At 52.4% G+C, this 17,947-nt stretch overlaps 1 protein-coding gene across 6 annotated transcripts in view; it reads right to left on the reverse strand.

Annotated features, from left to right (window-relative positions):
- Window positions 1-17,947, reverse strand: part of MICAL2 (microtubule associated monooxygenase, calponin and LIM domain containing 2) — a 219,157-nt gene that overhangs the window by 80,544 nt on the left and 120,666 nt on the right. For 3 of the 6 annotated variants that reach the window (XM_060159652.1, XM_060159645.1, XM_060159646.1), the window contains 8 exons: window positions 16,582-16,800; window positions 16,268-16,369; window positions 14,924-15,049; window positions 9,982-10,044; window positions 4,952-5,059; window positions 3,758-3,944; window positions 2,320-2,408; window positions 770-872 (listed from right to left, as the gene is read on the reverse strand). In XM_060159652.1, coding sequence (XP_060015635.1) covers window positions 770-872; window positions 2,320-2,408; window positions 3,758-3,944; window positions 4,952-5,059; window positions 9,982-10,044; window positions 14,924-15,049; window positions 16,268-16,369; window positions 16,582-16,800 — 997 coding nt within the window. The remainder of the gene's footprint in view (window positions 1-769; window positions 873-2,319; window positions 2,409-3,757; window positions 3,945-4,951; window positions 5,060-9,981; window positions 10,045-14,923; window positions 15,050-16,267; window positions 16,370-16,581; window positions 16,801-17,947) is intronic. The other 3 variants (XM_060159647.1, XM_060159648.1, XM_060159651.1) reach the window with 3 other exon arrangements.

The raw sequence follows: 17,947 nt of genomic DNA on the forward strand, positions 1-17,947 counted from the left end.
CGTTGTTAAAAAGTGGTATCCAGGCACATAAATCAAAAGGCACTGGTTCTGGTTTACAGAGAAGCCCAAATCATTCATGTTGCAGGCAGCAGCGATTACAACTGACCACAACGTGGGAAGGGTTTGTAATACCAGTTATAAACGTCAAACCCGTGTCTAGAAAAACTGACACTCATAGAAAAAGATGCTTTCTCTTGGCTTATTAAAAGTTAAAAATTGAAATGTAAACCTAGAAATATGGCTCACTTTGGTATAAAAGTACAAAGGTATAAAAAAATATCCTTCATGTCGTGCTGGCCTGGGCACCGGGAGCAGATGTTCACCGCGACCAGGCCAGGTGCAGGTGGCCGACGGGAAACTCTTTGGCTTTGAACTAACTGGTTAAAGGGCGTGGGGCTCCCTGGCCAGCGCCTGGGCTGGCTGCACATGCTGCCATCTACACGGGAAATGTTACGGCACTTTGGGGCTGGGCTTCAGTGCAGCTTGGCCGGGAAGCATCTGAGCAGCCAGTCGCGGATGCCCTCGAGGGACTCCTCGGTCTCCCGGTACATGGAAGCCAGGACCTCGGAGAACACCCAGAGCAGGGGCAGCCCGAGGCTCAGGAGCTCGTACGTGTAGCAGTAGTTGTAAGCATTGTCCCTGATATGCAGACTGGCAGCACGCAGCAGTCCCTGAATCCAGTTAAGCAGCCTCCGGGGAAGGTGAAGCAGGCCCCACGGCAGCCTGAGGGGCCAGCTTAGCACCTTCCTAAGGAAGGAATTGGGGGTACCTGGGGGGCTGCCTTCCGGCGTGCCGATGGCGGCGGCAGCGCAAGAACTTTCCGCAGGAGGGTCTCGCCTAGAGGCTTCTTGCTCTTTCCACATCCCCTCCTCCTGAGAAAGACATCAAGGTGAGGGCATTTAGTCCATGACGCTTAGAGACGACGCCTCCAATGAAGCAGAGGAAGACAGCCAGTAAATAGAGAACGTGGCAGACCCTGCAATTTGCAACCAGCCCCCCTCCCCCAAATCTCCGCCCCCGTGCACTGCTGAAGGGCAGGCTGAACATGGGCATGACTTTCCTGGGGGGTGGCAAACTGATCACAGGGGTCAGTTTTGTTTGGAGCCTTCAAAACATACCCGCCCTTTGACTCAGCAATCTCATTTCTCATGACTGATCCTAAGTAAACTATTTGAAATATGGAGAAAGATGTGGGTACAAAGACATTCACCATAAAAATATTTATAAGGTAAAAATAGTAAACAACATAAATGTCCAACAATATAGGACGCAAATAAATTATCAACCGTCTTTTACAGGCCTCAAAAATTAGGCTCCAAAAGCATTTTTAATGTCATGGGAAACTGTTCTTAATATAGTGTTAGTGAGAAAAGACGACTATGAAACTGTAGACATGGGATTCCCACTGGGTTAGAACATGCAGTTGACCCTTGAACAATGCAGGTTTGAACTGCATGGGTCCACCTAAATGCAGAGTTTTTTCAATAGTAAATACTACAGTTCCACCCGATCCACGGTCGGTTGAATCTACAGACGTGGAGGAACTGCCCACACGGTGGGCTGACTATCAGTTATATGCGGATTTTCGACCCTGTGGAGAGTCAGAGCTCCTGGCCTCCACACTGTTCAAGGATCAACTGTATTCATAAAGAAAAAAGTCTGCAAGGAAATGTTCCAAAATGTTAATTATGATTTTCTCAGGATAGAGTGGGGATGGGTGATTTCACTTTCCTTCTTTATACACTTTTGTTTATTATATTTACCCGTTTTTCTATGTTGAGCCTATATTACTTGTATAATTAGAAAAAAGCTGAAGTTGTGGGTCTTGCTGGAGGTGGGTGATTAATCAAGCCATAGAGAAGGTACGAGGGGGCCCTATCATAAGCCATCCACAAATTCAGTGGGCCAGTCACTTTGCTGACATCCAAGAGCCTGGGGAAAGGACTTGGAAACCACAGAGGGTTGGCTCTATACCAGGCATCCCTGCTAACAGTGCCCCTGTGGTCATGGGGGCCCCAGGCACCGGGGGCTACATGGCTTTGCATGGCTAAGCATATAGCCCCAACCTTGGCACATGGGAAAGCTCTTCTGGGCTTCTCATGAGAAGCAGCAGTCATTCCCCCGGGACAGGTCATAGCCCAGAGGCAAGCTGAACAGACTAAGGCAGAGGGACCCTCCATGCCAGGGAGCAGAGCCCTCTTCACCTGAGTTTCAATCCCCCAAAGCCAGAAACATTGGCTGAACTTGCAGGAACCCTTGAACACCTTCTCCTATCAGGGGCCTTCCCTGTTTCACCACCACTTTCAAGACAAAACGTACTTCTCTTTGTTGCTTCAACTCTGCCCGTCTCTTCCGTTGCTGACTGTTGGTTTTACAGTGAATGAAATGAGGCTTGCAGAAAAACTTGCCTGTAAAGAGACACACACACACACACACACACACATACACACACACACACACACACACACACACACACACACAGAGAGAGAGAGAGAGAGAGAGAGAGGTTTTTCTCCTGTAAACCAGAACCACACAGCAGGACATGAGCCAAGTGCCTGCCACCATCTAGGTCAGAAAACGCCGCTACTGAAAACAAGGCCAGGAAGGCGCAAACTTGGGAAATGGTTTCCATCACCTGCCTTAAGGAAATGGCTCAGACGGGGGGCAGGCTGCAGCAACAGGCGGGGCTCCCGGGATGGGGCTGAAACCCTCAGATAATCCCCCAGGCCAAGTCCCTTCCCAAGGCAAGTTGCCAGGCTGCAAAATGGACCGCCCAGAATAGCAGCTCTGTTTCTAGTTCCTCTTGCTTCTGGGACCCCTGGGGGTGGGAAAGGAGCAGAACAGGCTGTGGCAGTGTTGGAGAGGAAAACTCAGTGAGGCACACACTGGGCCACTGGCCACTGCCTGGGACTACTGGGTGCCTTCCAGAAAAGCCTCCTCTGCTCACTGTTACAATAGTGACAATAGTGATGGGAATAATGATAACAGCAGAAAAATCTTGTGTAGGACTCAATATACCAGACACTATCATCCCGGGAATTAACCCAGCAACCCTCATAATGACCTTATGAGCTAAGTAGTATCATCCTCAGTTTATAAGTAAGGAAACTGAGGGACCAAGAGGTTACGTAACAGGCCCAAGGTTATATGGCTAGAAGTGGCACAGTCTGGATTTGAACCCAGGCAGTTAGTTTGAGGGTATGGAATCACAAGCACTGTCATTATATGACCGTGCAAACATCAAGTGCTGGAAATTAGAAAATAATCACTCATTCCAATGAGTGCAATTCTTTCACTGATGACGCCGGCAGGCCACTTATCAGAGGGCATGTTGGGGTTACTGCCATTTTTACAATGCGTACTTTATACATAATAACACGAATATGCCATCATTTACTGAACCCCTATTACATGTCAGGTGTGGTGTCGAGCATGTGACATAAGTTATCAGGTTTGATTTTCTCAGCCACACAGGGGCAATTGAAGGTGGTGAGACTGAGTAAGAAAACATTCATAAGGTACTCGTCGCCTGGTAGGTGCCCCCCACGCTGATGCACCCCTGGTGCTGACAGCTCCCCTTCCCTCAGGACCCCTGCTCACCACAGGCGGCCTCTCTCTTTAGCAGGGGATCCCTGCTCCCTGAAGAGCTTTCCTGATGACACCAAAACTCCCTGGGAAGTGCTGCCTGTCCCAGAGCCTCCAAAGGGACTGAAGCCCAGGCCAGAGATGAGTGCTGCCCTGGCCCCTGGGGGTTTACCTTCGTCACTGTCGAAGGCATAGGCGGCCAGGCGCAAGGTGGTGGCACAGACGCTGCAGCGGAAACACTCCCGGTGAAAGAAGTGGCCCTCCGCGCTCAGCCGCTCCATCACGTACACGCGCTTCTTGCAGAAATAACAGGTGTCGCTGCCACCCAGGTTCAGGGGAAACGCCTTCCGTATGGACTCCTGGGAGACACAGGGCATCGGGAGAGAAGAGCAGTGTGTTAGGGCGTACACCGCACCTTCAGCTGTGAGGCTGGCCTTGTAGAGATGCCGGCCTGCATCGTGGGGCCTCACAGGCTAGGTGCTGCTTTTGTCACTGCAGGCACTGACTGCGGGCACTTCAGCAGAGAATGAGGGTGGTAAGGTACACAGACCCCAGCCCTGCAAGGGCAGCTGTTAACTGTACTCCCAGGCAGGCTGGCCATTCTGGTTTCAGGGTGAGAGTGACATCTCCTGGTCTGATGGAGCGGGCGTCCCTCACAAACATGCTGCCCAGCGATGCTGTCTCCAGGAATCTGACCCAGGGGTTACGTACTGCCTGCATCTAGAGTGAGGTCCCTGAAAGAATGTTTTACACATCCTTGTCTCCCTGCAGTGACCTAGGTCAGGCAGGGAAAGCTCATGGTAATAAAACTGTTCAAGAGAACTGCAGAGAAGGGGCAGCCCTTTTCTGTGTGTTGAAGTTGGCTGCCAGTCAACTTCCTAAATGCAAGAGGGGAGAGGAGAGGGCAAGGGCCAGGGCAGAAGGGGCACACCTGGGTGATTCCAGGGGAGTGTACCAAAAGGAAACCAAAATGAGCGGAGTCACTGGAGAAGGGGAGAATTCAGAGGAAAAGGGTGTTTTCTCCATTACTTAATTCTCAATCCAATCCAGATTGGATGCTAAACATTGGCAGTAAGTGTTGTCCACCTCTGCGGACGGCCCCTCCTGGACTTTGCACTGAGTTCTCTAGAGCCCCAGCCAGCAGGGAAGATGCTCTGTTTGTGAAATGAGCCACAAGGGGGCTGAGTGAGGTTTGTCTAAAAGGAAGAACAGCCTCCCGCTAACCTCTGCTCTGATCCAGCCCGGTCTCAGCCCCTCTCGTCCCATGAGAAGAGGGGCCAGGCAATCCTCTCTGCGCCCCGTGCACCCTCCCTGGGAGACCAGAGCCAGTGTCTGTGGGTGAAGGCTGTGGGGTTTACATCCTTACCAGGTCTGGAGAGATGGCCTGAGTCTTAGGTCTGTGATCATTCATGTACAGATTGACCAGAACTTCAGCTGCAGCCCCTATTCCGCTGGACACTTTCCCTACTGTCAGCTACCCAAGAGCAGAGATAGAGTAGACAGAGACAAAGGTAGAGGCCAGTTAGCACCGAGAAGGAAGACACGAACAAGCTGGAGGTGGGAGAGGGCTCCACACCCACATGCAAACGGCACCCAACGTCCCAGGAGAGGCCTAACCAGCCCAGAGTAGGCAGTGGGCACTCTGCAGATGGAGAAAAGAGAGAAATGGAGGCCTGCAGGGTACATGGTCTTCAGGAGTTTGAGTTGCTTGGTTCACAGGTAGGGGGAATAAATACCAGAGGAAGGGATCTGTCCAAGCCCACTTAGAAATAAATGCAAGAAGAGCCAGGACTCTGCTAAGGTCTCCTGAGCCCAAGCCCGGGAGGCCTTCACAGTAAGAAAACAAGCCAGCTGCATTGCGGCCGCCCTCTCCAAGACCCCTCCTCTCTGGAGGGCCGGGAGCTACTGTTTAGTGAGAACTGCCCCAGACCCCCCACTCCCAGACCTGGAGGGTTAGGACCCTGCTCCACCACTAACCAGTTCTGAGATGGGGCGCCAAGTCCTCAACTTCTGAGCCCAGCATCCTCATTTAGTGAAATGGGGATAAACGGTGCCTGCCTCACGGAGCTGTGGCAGGAACTGAGTGAGAGAGCGTGTGTGTGAGTGCCTGGCGCTTGGCAGGGCTGGACCAAGATGAACTTGGCTCCACCCTCCCTTCTCCCTCTGAATTCGGCAGCCTCATCCTGCCTTGCAGCTCCCGTGTCCCATAGGGAGCTATGGCTACGTCTAACCTGAGTCCTGTCAGGTCAGCATGCAGACCACCTTGCCGACAAAAACACGACCGGAATGGGAGTGAATGTTGGTCCCTACTGGGCAGGTACAGGGAGAAGGATGGGGAGCCCCAGGCGGCAGTGCCCAGGGCCCCAGAGATGGTGCTGGGCAAGTCAGCTCCACGCTGGCTCCGGGGATCACAGCCTGACAGGTGGTGGGTGTCTGTGCTCCCAAGGGCAGGATGGTCCATGCCTACCCATGAATGCGTGCAACCCCACCGGCGTGTCATGGAGCTGCGGAAGGGGTGGGAGCTGACAGCCCAAGCAGACATAGCACAATTACACATACACCCCTGGGCAAACCCCGACTTGCTCCCTCTTTCCATACCAGCTCTGAAAGGCCAGCCTGGTAATACTGCAGTCTCCCCTGCAGGGGGACAAAAATGCACAATATGAGATTATATCTATAAACACTGTTCCTGATCCCAATATCCTGGAGGGAGGGAGGCTCCAGACGCTCCCCCAGCCTCTGAATCCAGCTTCTGGGAGGTGTGGCCACGGAGAGCAACAATTTAGGCGGAAGGCCCTTGGACACAGGTTGATAGCCATCTTGATGGCGAGTAACAGTGACTCGTGCAGGGGCGAAGGAAGGCCCTCCATCGAAACCCAAGACCGCTCCTGGAAGGCCACATCGAATCTGCTGTGCAAGCCTCAAGTACCAAGCAGGAAGTTCAGGGGACAGCAAAGCAAGTGGCAGCTGGCGTCCCCAGCCCCCGACTCCTGGGAGCAGGGCCCACCCTCAGGACCTGAGGCTAGCACATCGGGTGCCCGCAGAGGCACAAGCACCAAGAGAGGATGAAGACGGAAGGGACGCCAAGCAGGCTGGGGAGAAAGGCAGGACCCGGGACACATATACACCACCAAACGCAAGGCAGACAGCTGGTGGGCAGCAGCCGCATGGCACAGGGAGATCAGCTCGGTGCTTTGTGACCGCCTAGAGGGGTGGGATAGGGAGGGTGGGAGGGAGGGAGACGCAAGAGGGAAGAGATATGGGAACATATGTATATGTATAACTGATTCACTTTGTTACAAAGCAGAAACTAACACACCATTGTAAAGCAATTATACTCCAATAAAGATGTAAAAAAAAAAAAAAGACCCAGGAGACGCCTGCCCCCTTTCTCATTGAGGAAGTCCCAACACCAGTAGCTACTCTGGATCAGTCACACCAGACCACATGCAGGGCTCTGGGGGACTATGGAAAATGTGGCCGGGGGCCTGCTGGGGTGTCTGATCCCAGGACTCAGACAGACAGGACCTCCTCAGACCTGACAAAGCTCACTTCTTCTCCGTGGCAGCAGCTGCCAGGCCAGTTATCCCCCCCCACCCCCCACCCCCCCCCACCCCCCGCAACCCAACACTGGCCCCACCTGGGAGAGATGAGGATTCTGCTTCCAAGCATACATTCTGCCATTTTCAGGATTTCACAAATGCCAAGAAACTTGGCTCCTGCTTCTAAGAGAGGTTCAGGTGCACTGGCTCAGGACAATATGCCATTACTTGCCTAATGTTCCATCCCCTGCTGGGGCCCCCGACACAGGCCCCTCGGATAGGAGCTGTAGAATACCAGGTCCTTCCTGGGTTTACAGCAAAATAAAGAGGGGAGGTCAGATTTACCTCCCTGCGCACACTCCCCTTGTGTGGCTGCCTCCCCGACCCAGTGTGTGCACTGGCTCCGAGGCGCTCTCCCAGGAAGGCACCATGTGATGTCACAGACCCACGCGCAAGTATTGCCTCCCCTGAGCGAGCAGAGATTAAGACCGTACTTTCTGGGGCTTTAACTACAGGTCCCTGATGAGACCTTAGTAACCACTTAGCTAATAAGCACTTTGTGCCGCTGAGCTCCTGTGCAACCCTGACTTTGGGAGCAGTTACAGAAGAAGCAAGCAGAGGGCCCTGAGGTTGCTGGGGGTGCAGTCTCGGGCCGGCTCGGTTGTTCTATCAGCACAGGTCCCGGCCAGGGGATCCAAGCCTGGTCCTTCCTCTCATTATGGGCCCTTATTTACATAAGGCTCCTTTCTCCCAGGTGCATCCACATTGCCACCTGTGACAGAGGCTTTCTTACAACCGAATGGAAACCATGCCCAGGATCATCACCAAGACCAAGAGGTAGACCAGGACTTGTGGATGGTCACAAGGAGACCAGGTGATGAAGAGCTTGTCTCAAGGGGTGAGAGGGGGCCTTTGAAGCTCATCCCAAAGACTGGTGTGAAGGCGGACGTTGCCCTGGGGTCTTGGGTCATCTCCTCTTTCCTGACAGCAGGATGCCTCATTGGCTCCAAGACAGTGAGGACATGACCAGATGGATTGCTAACTCAAACTATCGGTGGCGAATGACCAGGTTTTGCTTTTTCCTTTTAAATCTCGAATCCACCGTGGCCTCATACTTCTGGATTCAATAAAATGAATTACTAGAAGTACGATCACCGCTTGGATGTGTGGCAATGTCAAACTGCTCTACAAGTGTCTAATGCTTACTCCCACTTGCTGTGCTCCTTGGGTCACAAACCAGTGCCTGCCCGTGGACCACACCTCGGCATCCTGAGGAAGAAAGGAAACTCCGCTCATGGAGAAACCTCCAGAAAACTCATCCTGGTTTGACCTCAGAGTAAGAGCCAGAGGTTCTCAACAAGGAGATTATTGCACCGAAAGGCAAAAGCACGTATGCTCCTGGGGTGCTGGTCAAGAGGAGAGCTTACAATTTGGCTGGGAATCATTTGTCCAAATGCAAAGTTGGGCAATCCGATGATCTGGCCAGAAATATACTGGTCGCAGTCACTAGTGTTTTGAGAATTGGTAGTTTTGGAGGGCCATGGGACTGCTTTTGCAACCCTTTATGTATCTTCAATATTTATGTAACTTTTGAAGAACTGGGGTGTTTTTCACTACCTCTTTCCCCTTTGAATTCTAGTTATTTTCAGCTAGTTAATTAGAACAAGCTGGAACGGTTGGAGACTTCAGGTGGGCCATCATCTAACATTACATTAGATTAACCTCACAGACTTCATTTCCCTTCTGTGAGCCTCAGCTTCCTCATCTGTAAAATGGGGAGACCACTGCCATCCTCACAGGGCTGTGACAGAGTCATCAAAGAATCTGGGCTGCACCTCACGTGGTGCTGGGCTCCCAAGAACCGCCTGGCAGATGGTTTATGAGTCCAAAGCATCGCAATTGGTGCAGCTTCAAATTTCCACTTTCTGGAACTTCTTTCTTTTCTCCTCTTCTCGGTGGCCTTCACTCGGGGGGACTTGCAGTTGCTTGGGGTCCCTCCTCTGTGTTAGTAAGGATAACGTGGCCCACACAGATGAAGACACTGGCTTCTCTCCCCTGAGTCAACTGAGATTCACACATGGTGACATGAGCTGTCGTCACGAGCACCATCGCCAAGCATGGTCCCCATCTGGATGCTGGAGCCTTTCTCACCCTGCTCCATGCTGGGAGATCGGTCATCTCCCCTCCGGTTTGCACAGTCATGTCATGACTGTGTCTTTCTCATGGTTATGCTCCCAGCGCAGGGCAGATGCTCCCCTGAATGAAGGAGGAAGCAGGCTCTTGGGCCTGATTGTGTCCAAACAATGGTGACATCCCCCCTTGGGCCTGGAACTCAGCCAGGAACACCAGGTGTCTGGCCTGTGCTTCCTCACAGAACTGGGCCTCCTGTGGCCACCTGGCCTGCTGTGGGGATAAGGAAGCCCATACAGGTCAGGCAGGGCTGGGAGCAGAGCTTCCAGGGCCTCGGGGCTGAGGGCTTGAGGGAAGGGGAAGTTTCGACGTAGGGCTAGAGGAAGTCGTCTCCTGGGCCCACTTGAGCAAATATATTCCTCACTGAGGAGTCCCTGGATGAGAAACATCAGAGGACAGGCTGGTGGGCCTGAGTCCTCAGCCATATATGCTCAGAGCAAGGATTGAAAGTGCCTTATTTGAGGGTCTCTGGAAATGATACCCTCAGGGCTGAGATGCAGGCAAGTCTTTGGGGCTATGACCTCCCAGTGGACGGCCATGTCTGCACCTACGTCCCCTGGTGCCAGGTGCTGAGCTGTGTTGAACCCTCACAGCCTTGCGAGGTGGGTCTGATAATCTCCCTTTGAGGCCGGGGCAGCTGAGGTTCAGGGAGGCTCTAACTCACCTGAGGCCACAGCGCTCCTAAGTGGCTGGGATGGAAATGGAAGCCTGAAGGTGACTTCTTTGCCTTTAGAAAGAGAGGAATCAACATGCCTTTTAGGTAAGTGAGCTTTCTTCCGGAATTCTCCTCCACTGGGAGAAAGCACATTTGCTGGACACTTGGGGCATTCGATATATGCTAGGTGTTTGCATTACTCCAGTCATCCTCAGGAGTAGCTGCTGTCACCACCATTTTTTTTTTTTTTTTTTTTTTTTTTGTGGTACGCGGGCCTCTCACTGCTGTGGCCTCTCCCGTTGCGGAGCACAGGCTCCGGACGCGCAGGCTCAGCGGCCATGGCTCACGGGCCCAGCCGCTCCGTAGCATGTGGGATCTTCCCGAACAGGGGCATGAACCCGTGTCCCCTGCATCAGCAGGCAGACTCTCAACCACTGCGCCACCAGGGAAGCCCTGCCACCTCCATTTTATAGGTTAGGATAATGAGGTGCTGAGAGGTCCACTAGCTCATCCAAGGACACACAGCGAGTAATCAAGTAATCGGTGCTCTGAACCCAAGCGTGACTCCAAGCCTATACCCTTCTCACTACTGCACCCTGCTTCCCTGACACACCAGCATTCTGCCAGTTAAAATCCCCCAGGCTGGGATGCACACAGGTTACCTCCAAAGCACTGCCTAGCTCTAGCCCCAGAACAGAGAGAACAATGAGTTTGCAGCAGCCTTGAGATCTACCCTTGTATCAGATGAAACACTGGCAGATTGCCCAGCCAAGACTCACCCAGCTTCTCTCTAATATGCAAATCTCTAGAGTAAACCCTGCAAATCCAGTTTTAAAACAAACACCTCCAGGGGTAGAGAGAGCTCCTTTTGCAATGCACATTGCTCTTCTGACCCAGGAGGACTTAACCACAGCACCCAGCCCCGTGAGGCCCTCCCCTCTGGCTCAGCTGTGCAAACACTCAGCTGCCATCTTGATCTTGCAAGAGCTCACCAGCCTTGGTAAATGGCTAGCAGCCATGCTAAAGGCTGAATTGGCAGTGGTCTCCTGCCTTGAAGAAAGAAGTTAGCTAAGGGTTGATGGGAGCTGATAGAGCTACCGGAGGGCTGGTTTGATGGGATGATCAGACTGGGCATGATCCCATAGCCCACAGTCTTAAAAGATAAGACTCCTGTAAGAATTTGGGCCCTAAACTCCTGTAAGAATTTGGGCCTCAAGATTCCCTGTGACTATTCAGGCCAAAACCCCAGCTGCATCACTGAAATGTAAGGCAACATGCCAATCTGAGAGGGCAGGCAAGTGTAGTCTGAATGAAGGTAGAGCCCTGGCTACATCTCCTGGAACTGGTAACCCAAGTTTGCATCCCTGTCAGTAGCACGTGATCCTCATGACAAGTTTGACTATGTCTGTTCCTCTGAGGAGGTGAGTAACCCTGGATCCTCAGAATTAAGGTGTAGGGCTCCTGGGCAGGAAGAGAAACAGGCTGCCTGCCAGGAGGTTGCTAAGAACTCAGCATCAGTTTCCAAGCGCATCCTCCTTCCTCTGGCTCCCCTGAATGAGGCAAACTTGAGTCACTGGGCAATCAGAGCAGCCCATAATCTTCTGGGAAGAAGCATTAAGGCCCCAGGCTCTCTCCCGGGGAGAGGCTCTCAGAGCTCCACCAGGACTGAATGAAAATTGTTTGTCACCAGGCTGTCACCTACTTTAAGGGGCAGCTAATTCTCTCCTCAGAGGAGGCCATCACTCTCTCAGATTCTGCATGTGCAAAGCCCAGTGTGGAATCAATGCTGGGGTGGGGTCCGGGAGAGGTAGGAAAGTTGCAGGTGGGGCAGGGGAGCAGTGCAGCTGCCAATATCCTTTCCAAAGCTGCTTGAAGCTGGAAATTCACCACTCTGTGCTTAACTGCCTACAATGGCTTCATGGTGAGATCTGGAGGGGTCTGGGGGTGTCAGGTCCAAGCTGGGTCCTTTTTACAAATGGAGAAACAAAGGCACAGACAGAGTAAGTGTCCTAGGGTGGCCTTTTCTGAGAGCTCCCCAGTCATTCCCAGCCACACAGTGAAAAGCTCATCAGCCTGTAATTAGTAAGTCAGAAGCCATTAACATAGCCCAATTACACCATTATCTGATGGCCTAGGCTGGCTTGGGAGATGGGATTTAAAAAAAAAAAAAAAAAAAAAAAAAAAACAGGGAGCAATTGTTCTACCCCAACCTGGGAGAAACAAAGAACAAACCTGTAGCGGTGGGGACCAGAGGACCTGGGATTGGCCATCCCGAAGCCCACCCACCCCATTTGCAGCCCTCCTTGAGCCTGGGCTTGGGGCTCTACACACACATAACCTCTGGGCTGGTCCCCCGACGAGGCCTCCATTCATACTTGGCTGCTGTGGCACAGAGGAGAGAACATGGGCTGGAGTCAGGAGCCCTGGGAACTAGTCTCCTCCCTGGACCTTTGTCTTCCTCTCTGAGGCTCTGCTTCTGCTCAATTCTCTTTCCCAGGAAGAGCCCTCCTGCTACCCCATTGGAAACTGCTACCCTGCCCCAGCATGCCAGGTCCCTGCTACCTGCTCTAATTTTTCCAGGGGAAAAACTGCCTTCTGATATGTCATGTAATTTACCTATATATTATATTATTGCTGATGATTTACCTCCCTCTATTAGAATGCAAGCCTCATCAGGGCAGGAAGGTAACTACTGATCATTGATGTGTATCCCAAGAGTGAAGGGCCTGACACCAGCTGTCATTCAATAAATATTCATTGGATGAATGAATGCTCACTCAATGGCTTAATGAGTGACATTGGTTTAAAGCTGCTTGAAGAGCCCAGTGGAGAAGCAGCCAAGGGCTGCAGTGGAGTGTGATGATGATGTGACAGGATAGGCTCAGATGAGAAGTGTCTCTGCCAGGCCCCGGCAGCCCCACGTGTACCTGGGCAGGCTGCCTCTTGCCATCACCTAGAGAACTAATACCTATTGGAAACCAAGTCAGGGGACTTGGGATGTGTGGTGGCTTCTCTTGTCCCACCTCTGCTCTCAACTCTAGAGGGCAGTGACCAAGTCAGGACTTCCTAAGGACAAAAGAAAAGCAGAGGCGAGAGAGGGCATGCCCGGGGCTAGCTGGAAAGGGGCTGGGCCAGAGGGAAGCAAGGTGTGGGCCTGGCTGCCCAGCCAGGAGCACCAGCCACTGCCTGCCTATGCCCAGGTGCCCTTGCCCCTCCCATCAGCCTGTCAAGGGTGCCAGTGATCTTTTTCCACAGCAGGAAGTACCCCCCAGGGAAGGCTCTTCTCCCAAGCTGGACACAAAGGCTACTCTGAAGCTTTGGTGATGGTGATGACAAATATGCCAGTCTTCACCCACAGAGCTCACTATCACGTGAGCCAAGAATCACTCTCTTGTTGATGAGAAAATGGAGGCCCAGACAAGTCTCCCAAGGTCAATGTTTAAGGTCAAACGGCTAAGCAAAGCTGACCTGGAACAAGATGCCAGGCATGTCAGCCACGGCTGTGTTCAGTAGAGTTGAAGATGGGAGGTGTTTGTGCTTCCCCGCATCACCTCCTGCTGCCCTTCCAGGATGCTTCTCATCCACACTGGGGACCCTGGAGCGGGCGGGGCTCCTAATATTCCTTGCTCCTTTCTTGGAGACCCTGCCTGCACTCCTCTCCCCACAGCAGTGGAGGTCAGTGGGGGTGGGACTCCCAGGAGGCAGCGCCTAACTTCTCCCTAATGCACCAGCAGGTGGCTGGTTTGTGCTTTGGTCTAACGGGGTGGAAACGAACGAGCAGTGACTCTGACAGGGGCACACTCAGCACCGCACGTGGAGACGGGCCCAGGTGGGAACAGACGGAACGGAGGTGTTCAGGGGAACACAGTCTTCCAGAAAGAGGCTCCAACCTACTCCCATGGTGGCAACAGCTAACCAAGCGGGCTTCACGTCCATTTTTAGGCTCATCCATTCCAGGGGCTAAGCTTCTCCGGAGACTGCCCGCCTCCTACACCAGCCTGGTAATGTTCTTGGCATATTAGGTAATAGCATGACAAGTAAAAAACATGAAAAGTGCTCCAGAACCCAAACTTAATCATTGCTCACGGATGCATTTCATTATCTACTCAACCAACGTCAGCTCCCCACCAACTCTCCACCCTCTACGCTGCTACCTGCACTATCCTCCTAGAACGCAGAGCGGATCCTTCCGTGCCTCTTTACAAGAGGGCAGAGTGAATTCCCTTAACGCAAAAAGAGCGGGCTGGCTCTCACCTTCATTCTCTGCACTCCCATAAATACCTTTATCTGAAAATCAAGTTGCACCAGAAATGTCTTTTGATTCATGCAAGTCCTACCTGCCTTCCTTACCACGCGCCAGATCCTTTCTAAAATGCCCTTCCCCTACACTTCTTTCTAGCCAAATCCCTCCATATAATCTTTAACACTCGGCTCCCATATTACCTCTGCTGTGAAGCCTTCCCAGGCTTCTCCCTTCTGGGTTCCTAGAATCTTGCCTCTTAAACCTCTCATAGAATGAATGAAGTTCACCACGTGAGACTGCCATTTTGTTAGGCCAGAACCAGCCAAATTTGGCAATATCGTATGGTAAAGTGTGACACATTTCTATGCTGAGGTGCTGTTCGCCATCTACACCGTATAAGAGAACTGTACCTCCCTCCTCTTTGTTTTCTCAGCATCTGGCATGGTGGTTGGCATATGGTGGGTGCCCAGCGAGGGCGTGCTGAACAAGCAAGCACCGTTTGATAAGGTTTTGTGTGCTGCCTCTTCTGCTTTGTTTCGTGCTCCAGCACAAAACCAAAACCAAACCCAGGACCGGTGTAAAGTATCTTATAAATTTTCCTCCCGGCCAAGCCAAGATTCAGATGGTTGTCTGTGTACATGGAGCAGAGCCGGAGAATATCTCAGAACATGCAGGGAGTGGGGGAAGCTAATTGTTCAGGACAACTACCTTTCTGGCTGGAGAAACAGAGTCAACACTCGATGGAGAGGAAGTAGCAGCTGAATCAGGAGATGGAAGGCAGGAGGGAGAAGACGGAGGATGAGTATGAGACAGGCTTTTAGAGAGTAGTTTATTCTGCACAGAACAGAAACAGAGGAAACTGATTACCCCCAGGGAGACGCACAGTGAAGCTCGCCTCGATGATGCAGCCCCCAAGCCCACACATCCAAGGAGGGGAAAGGACATCCAGGCCCACGTCTCAGGACAAAAAGGTAGCCTGTGTCTTTGGAGCCCAGCAGGACCATCTGACTGCTGGTTACACTTCACTCTGCTACAACTTTTCTGGCTCCTTCGTCAAATCAAAATAGCTGGAGTAGAACCATCCTGCTCCTGCCTACGTCTGCTGCCGACACCAGCACTAACTCCTGAAGGCCTCACTCTGGAGCCTGGCATGAAGCAGTAGTTGCAAGCTTAGGAAAGGACAAGCCCAGGCTACTCCGGGGTAGATGCTCCAGCAGGGACCTCTGTAGCCACATGGAACCCTAAAAATGCACTGAAGGCAAAGTATCCTTCCCACGTCTATGACTTCTGCCAAGTAGCAGAGGACACAGGTCTGGAGGAGGCTGCGTGAAAGCAGCAGAGGCGGTATGTTCTAGAGACCAGGCTTGCTGTAGGCAAGGGAGCACCTTACACGTACAAGCGCCGTGGGGCCTCATCCTCAATTCTGTCATCTCCTTGTGAGCACACCCTCTTCTTCTCAGCAAGTTTCTAAATAAGTGCCTGGCCGGGGGTGGGGGCTGTGCTTTCTATCCTGAGGCAAGGCCACTCTTCTGGCTGGTGCTGCCTTTTGCAAAAGCAGAGCACAGGTTACAGCACGTGGTTGACCTCGACATTCACAGTCTCCCTAATGATGGCCATGGGGGCATCTCTCCATCCTGTCCCCAGACTTCATGAGCAACTGGCTTGCTTTCACCTTAAAGGCACTGTGATGTGATTCCCGCAGTTGACCAGCTTTCCCTCTTTGTGTTGACCCCTAGGAAGCTCAGCCTACTTAGAAGCTGTCTAAGATCTGACAGCACACATGTTTCTGTTCAGTAATGTTTTTCTATGACCTGAGCCCGCTTTTCTGCCTTGGTTTTCCCTTTGTCATGATTTGTCTAATTATTTTGAATCTTCTCATTTGGAGCTTTTTTAGACGCCAGTCCAAATCCTTTGGTGACTTAAAAAGTGAATAGCTTTTCAGGCTATAGAGGGAGAAGGAAGGAAGAAATGAATCTCCAGAGACTGATTCAAGTAACCTCCCTGGATGTCCAACACCTGGGTTCCTGGGGGCTCTGAAAGCCCCGCATTTACCTGCGGGAAATCCCCGTGTCCAAACATAGAGGCAAGGTGAGCCGCCTTCTCCTTAATGTTCTTTTTGTGAAATTCTCTGTTGGCCAAATTCTGAGCCCTTTTCTGCAGCCAAGGTGAGAAAGGAGAAAGAAAAAAGAGATAGAGACAGACACTGTGAGGGGAGAGGCGGGAGGCAGCCAGGTGGGCTTGTGGCCCTCAGCACACATGGCAGGATGGGAGACGGCACCCGCCCTGGACAGGAGGAGGGAGGGGAGGAAAGGAAGGCACCCTAGACACAGGCAGGGCAGAGACAGGGCAAAGAGCAAGGCTTTCACCTGGAGAACCTTTTCTTCCACTTCCTGCAACCGCCGCAGCACCCCGGAGAGGGCCAGCGCTCCCTGGCAGGTGGCAGGCAGGCCGGCGGGATTTTCTGGCCCGCCCAGCTGCAGGTCAGACTTGGCTCGGGCTCTCCAGGGCCTGCTCGGGCACTCGCCGCCAGCAGACACTTGCTTTAGCTCTCGGAGCACATGCCCCGTGACAACCACCAAGGGAAACTGGGGGAGAAGGAAAATCAAGCTTCCTTCCCAACTGTGGCCCTCCCATGGATGCCCCGCCACCGTGAGGAATCCCCATGAGGACCAGGGACAAGGGCACGCCAGATGCCACCTTGAGTCAGATTCCAAACTAACCTTGGGTGTTGACTTTCCACCACCTGCATCAGTATCACCTGACATCCTCCTTAACATACCGTCTTGTTATTAACAACACTCCAGACCCACTGAATCAGAGCCTGTACCACCCTGGTTCCCAACGTCTGGGCCCAACCCCCAGATATTCAGGTTTAATTGGTCAGGGGGTGGGTACCAGAGATTGATTTTTTTTTTTTTTTTTTTTTTTTTTGCGGTATGCGGGCTTCTCACTGTTGTGGCCTCTCCCGTTGCGGAGCACGGGCTCCAGACGCACAGGCTCAGCGGCCATGGCTCACGGGCCCAGCTGCTCCGCGGCATGTGGGATCTTTCCGGACCGGGGCACGAACCCGTGTCCCCTGCATCGGCAGGCGGACTCTCAACCACTGCGCCACCAGGGAAGCCCGAGATTGCTATTTTTAATAAAGCTCTCTAGATGATTCTTACACACACAGACATAGAATCACTGCAATATGTCCACACTGACCTCCTTTGACCTCCACTCCCCGAGAAGCAACACCAAATTTCTAATGCTGACCGGGCACTTTTGAGTGCTGTGGTCAATAATAGTGATTCTATTCAAATTCCAAACCCAGAGATATTAGCTGGAAAAAGCCTCAGCCCATGGCTCCTGGCTGCCTCCCTGCCCACTGGGCAGGTCCTCATCTGCTCAGACACCAGGGGAGGTCTAACCACATCCCAGTCTTACCCCTTCAATGGCATGCGGCCAGCTGGCCACCTGAGCCCATTCCACCATCACTGTCACTTCTCCACTGATTTTAGAAATCACCCTACTCAAGAGGTCTGCAAATAAGCTAAGTGTCCCAGGGGCATCACACAAAATACCCTGTGTGTTGTGGTCTGGTTTTCCCCAAGCAAATAAAGCACCAAGAGCCTGGTAGTTGGTCAGTCGATACCCCTGACTGGCATGTATTTTAAGATGCTGCACACTTGGTTATTCCTACCTATAAGGGTGGTAACCTCAAGTTGTGTTTGCCTTCCCAGAGAATCTACA

This window comes from Lagenorhynchus albirostris, chromosome 9, assembly GCF_949774975.1.
Source record: "Lagenorhynchus albirostris chromosome 9, mLagAlb1.1, whole genome shotgun sequence".
NCBI classification, from domain to species: Eukaryota; Metazoa; Chordata; class Mammalia; order Artiodactyla; family Delphinidae; genus Lagenorhynchus; species Lagenorhynchus albirostris.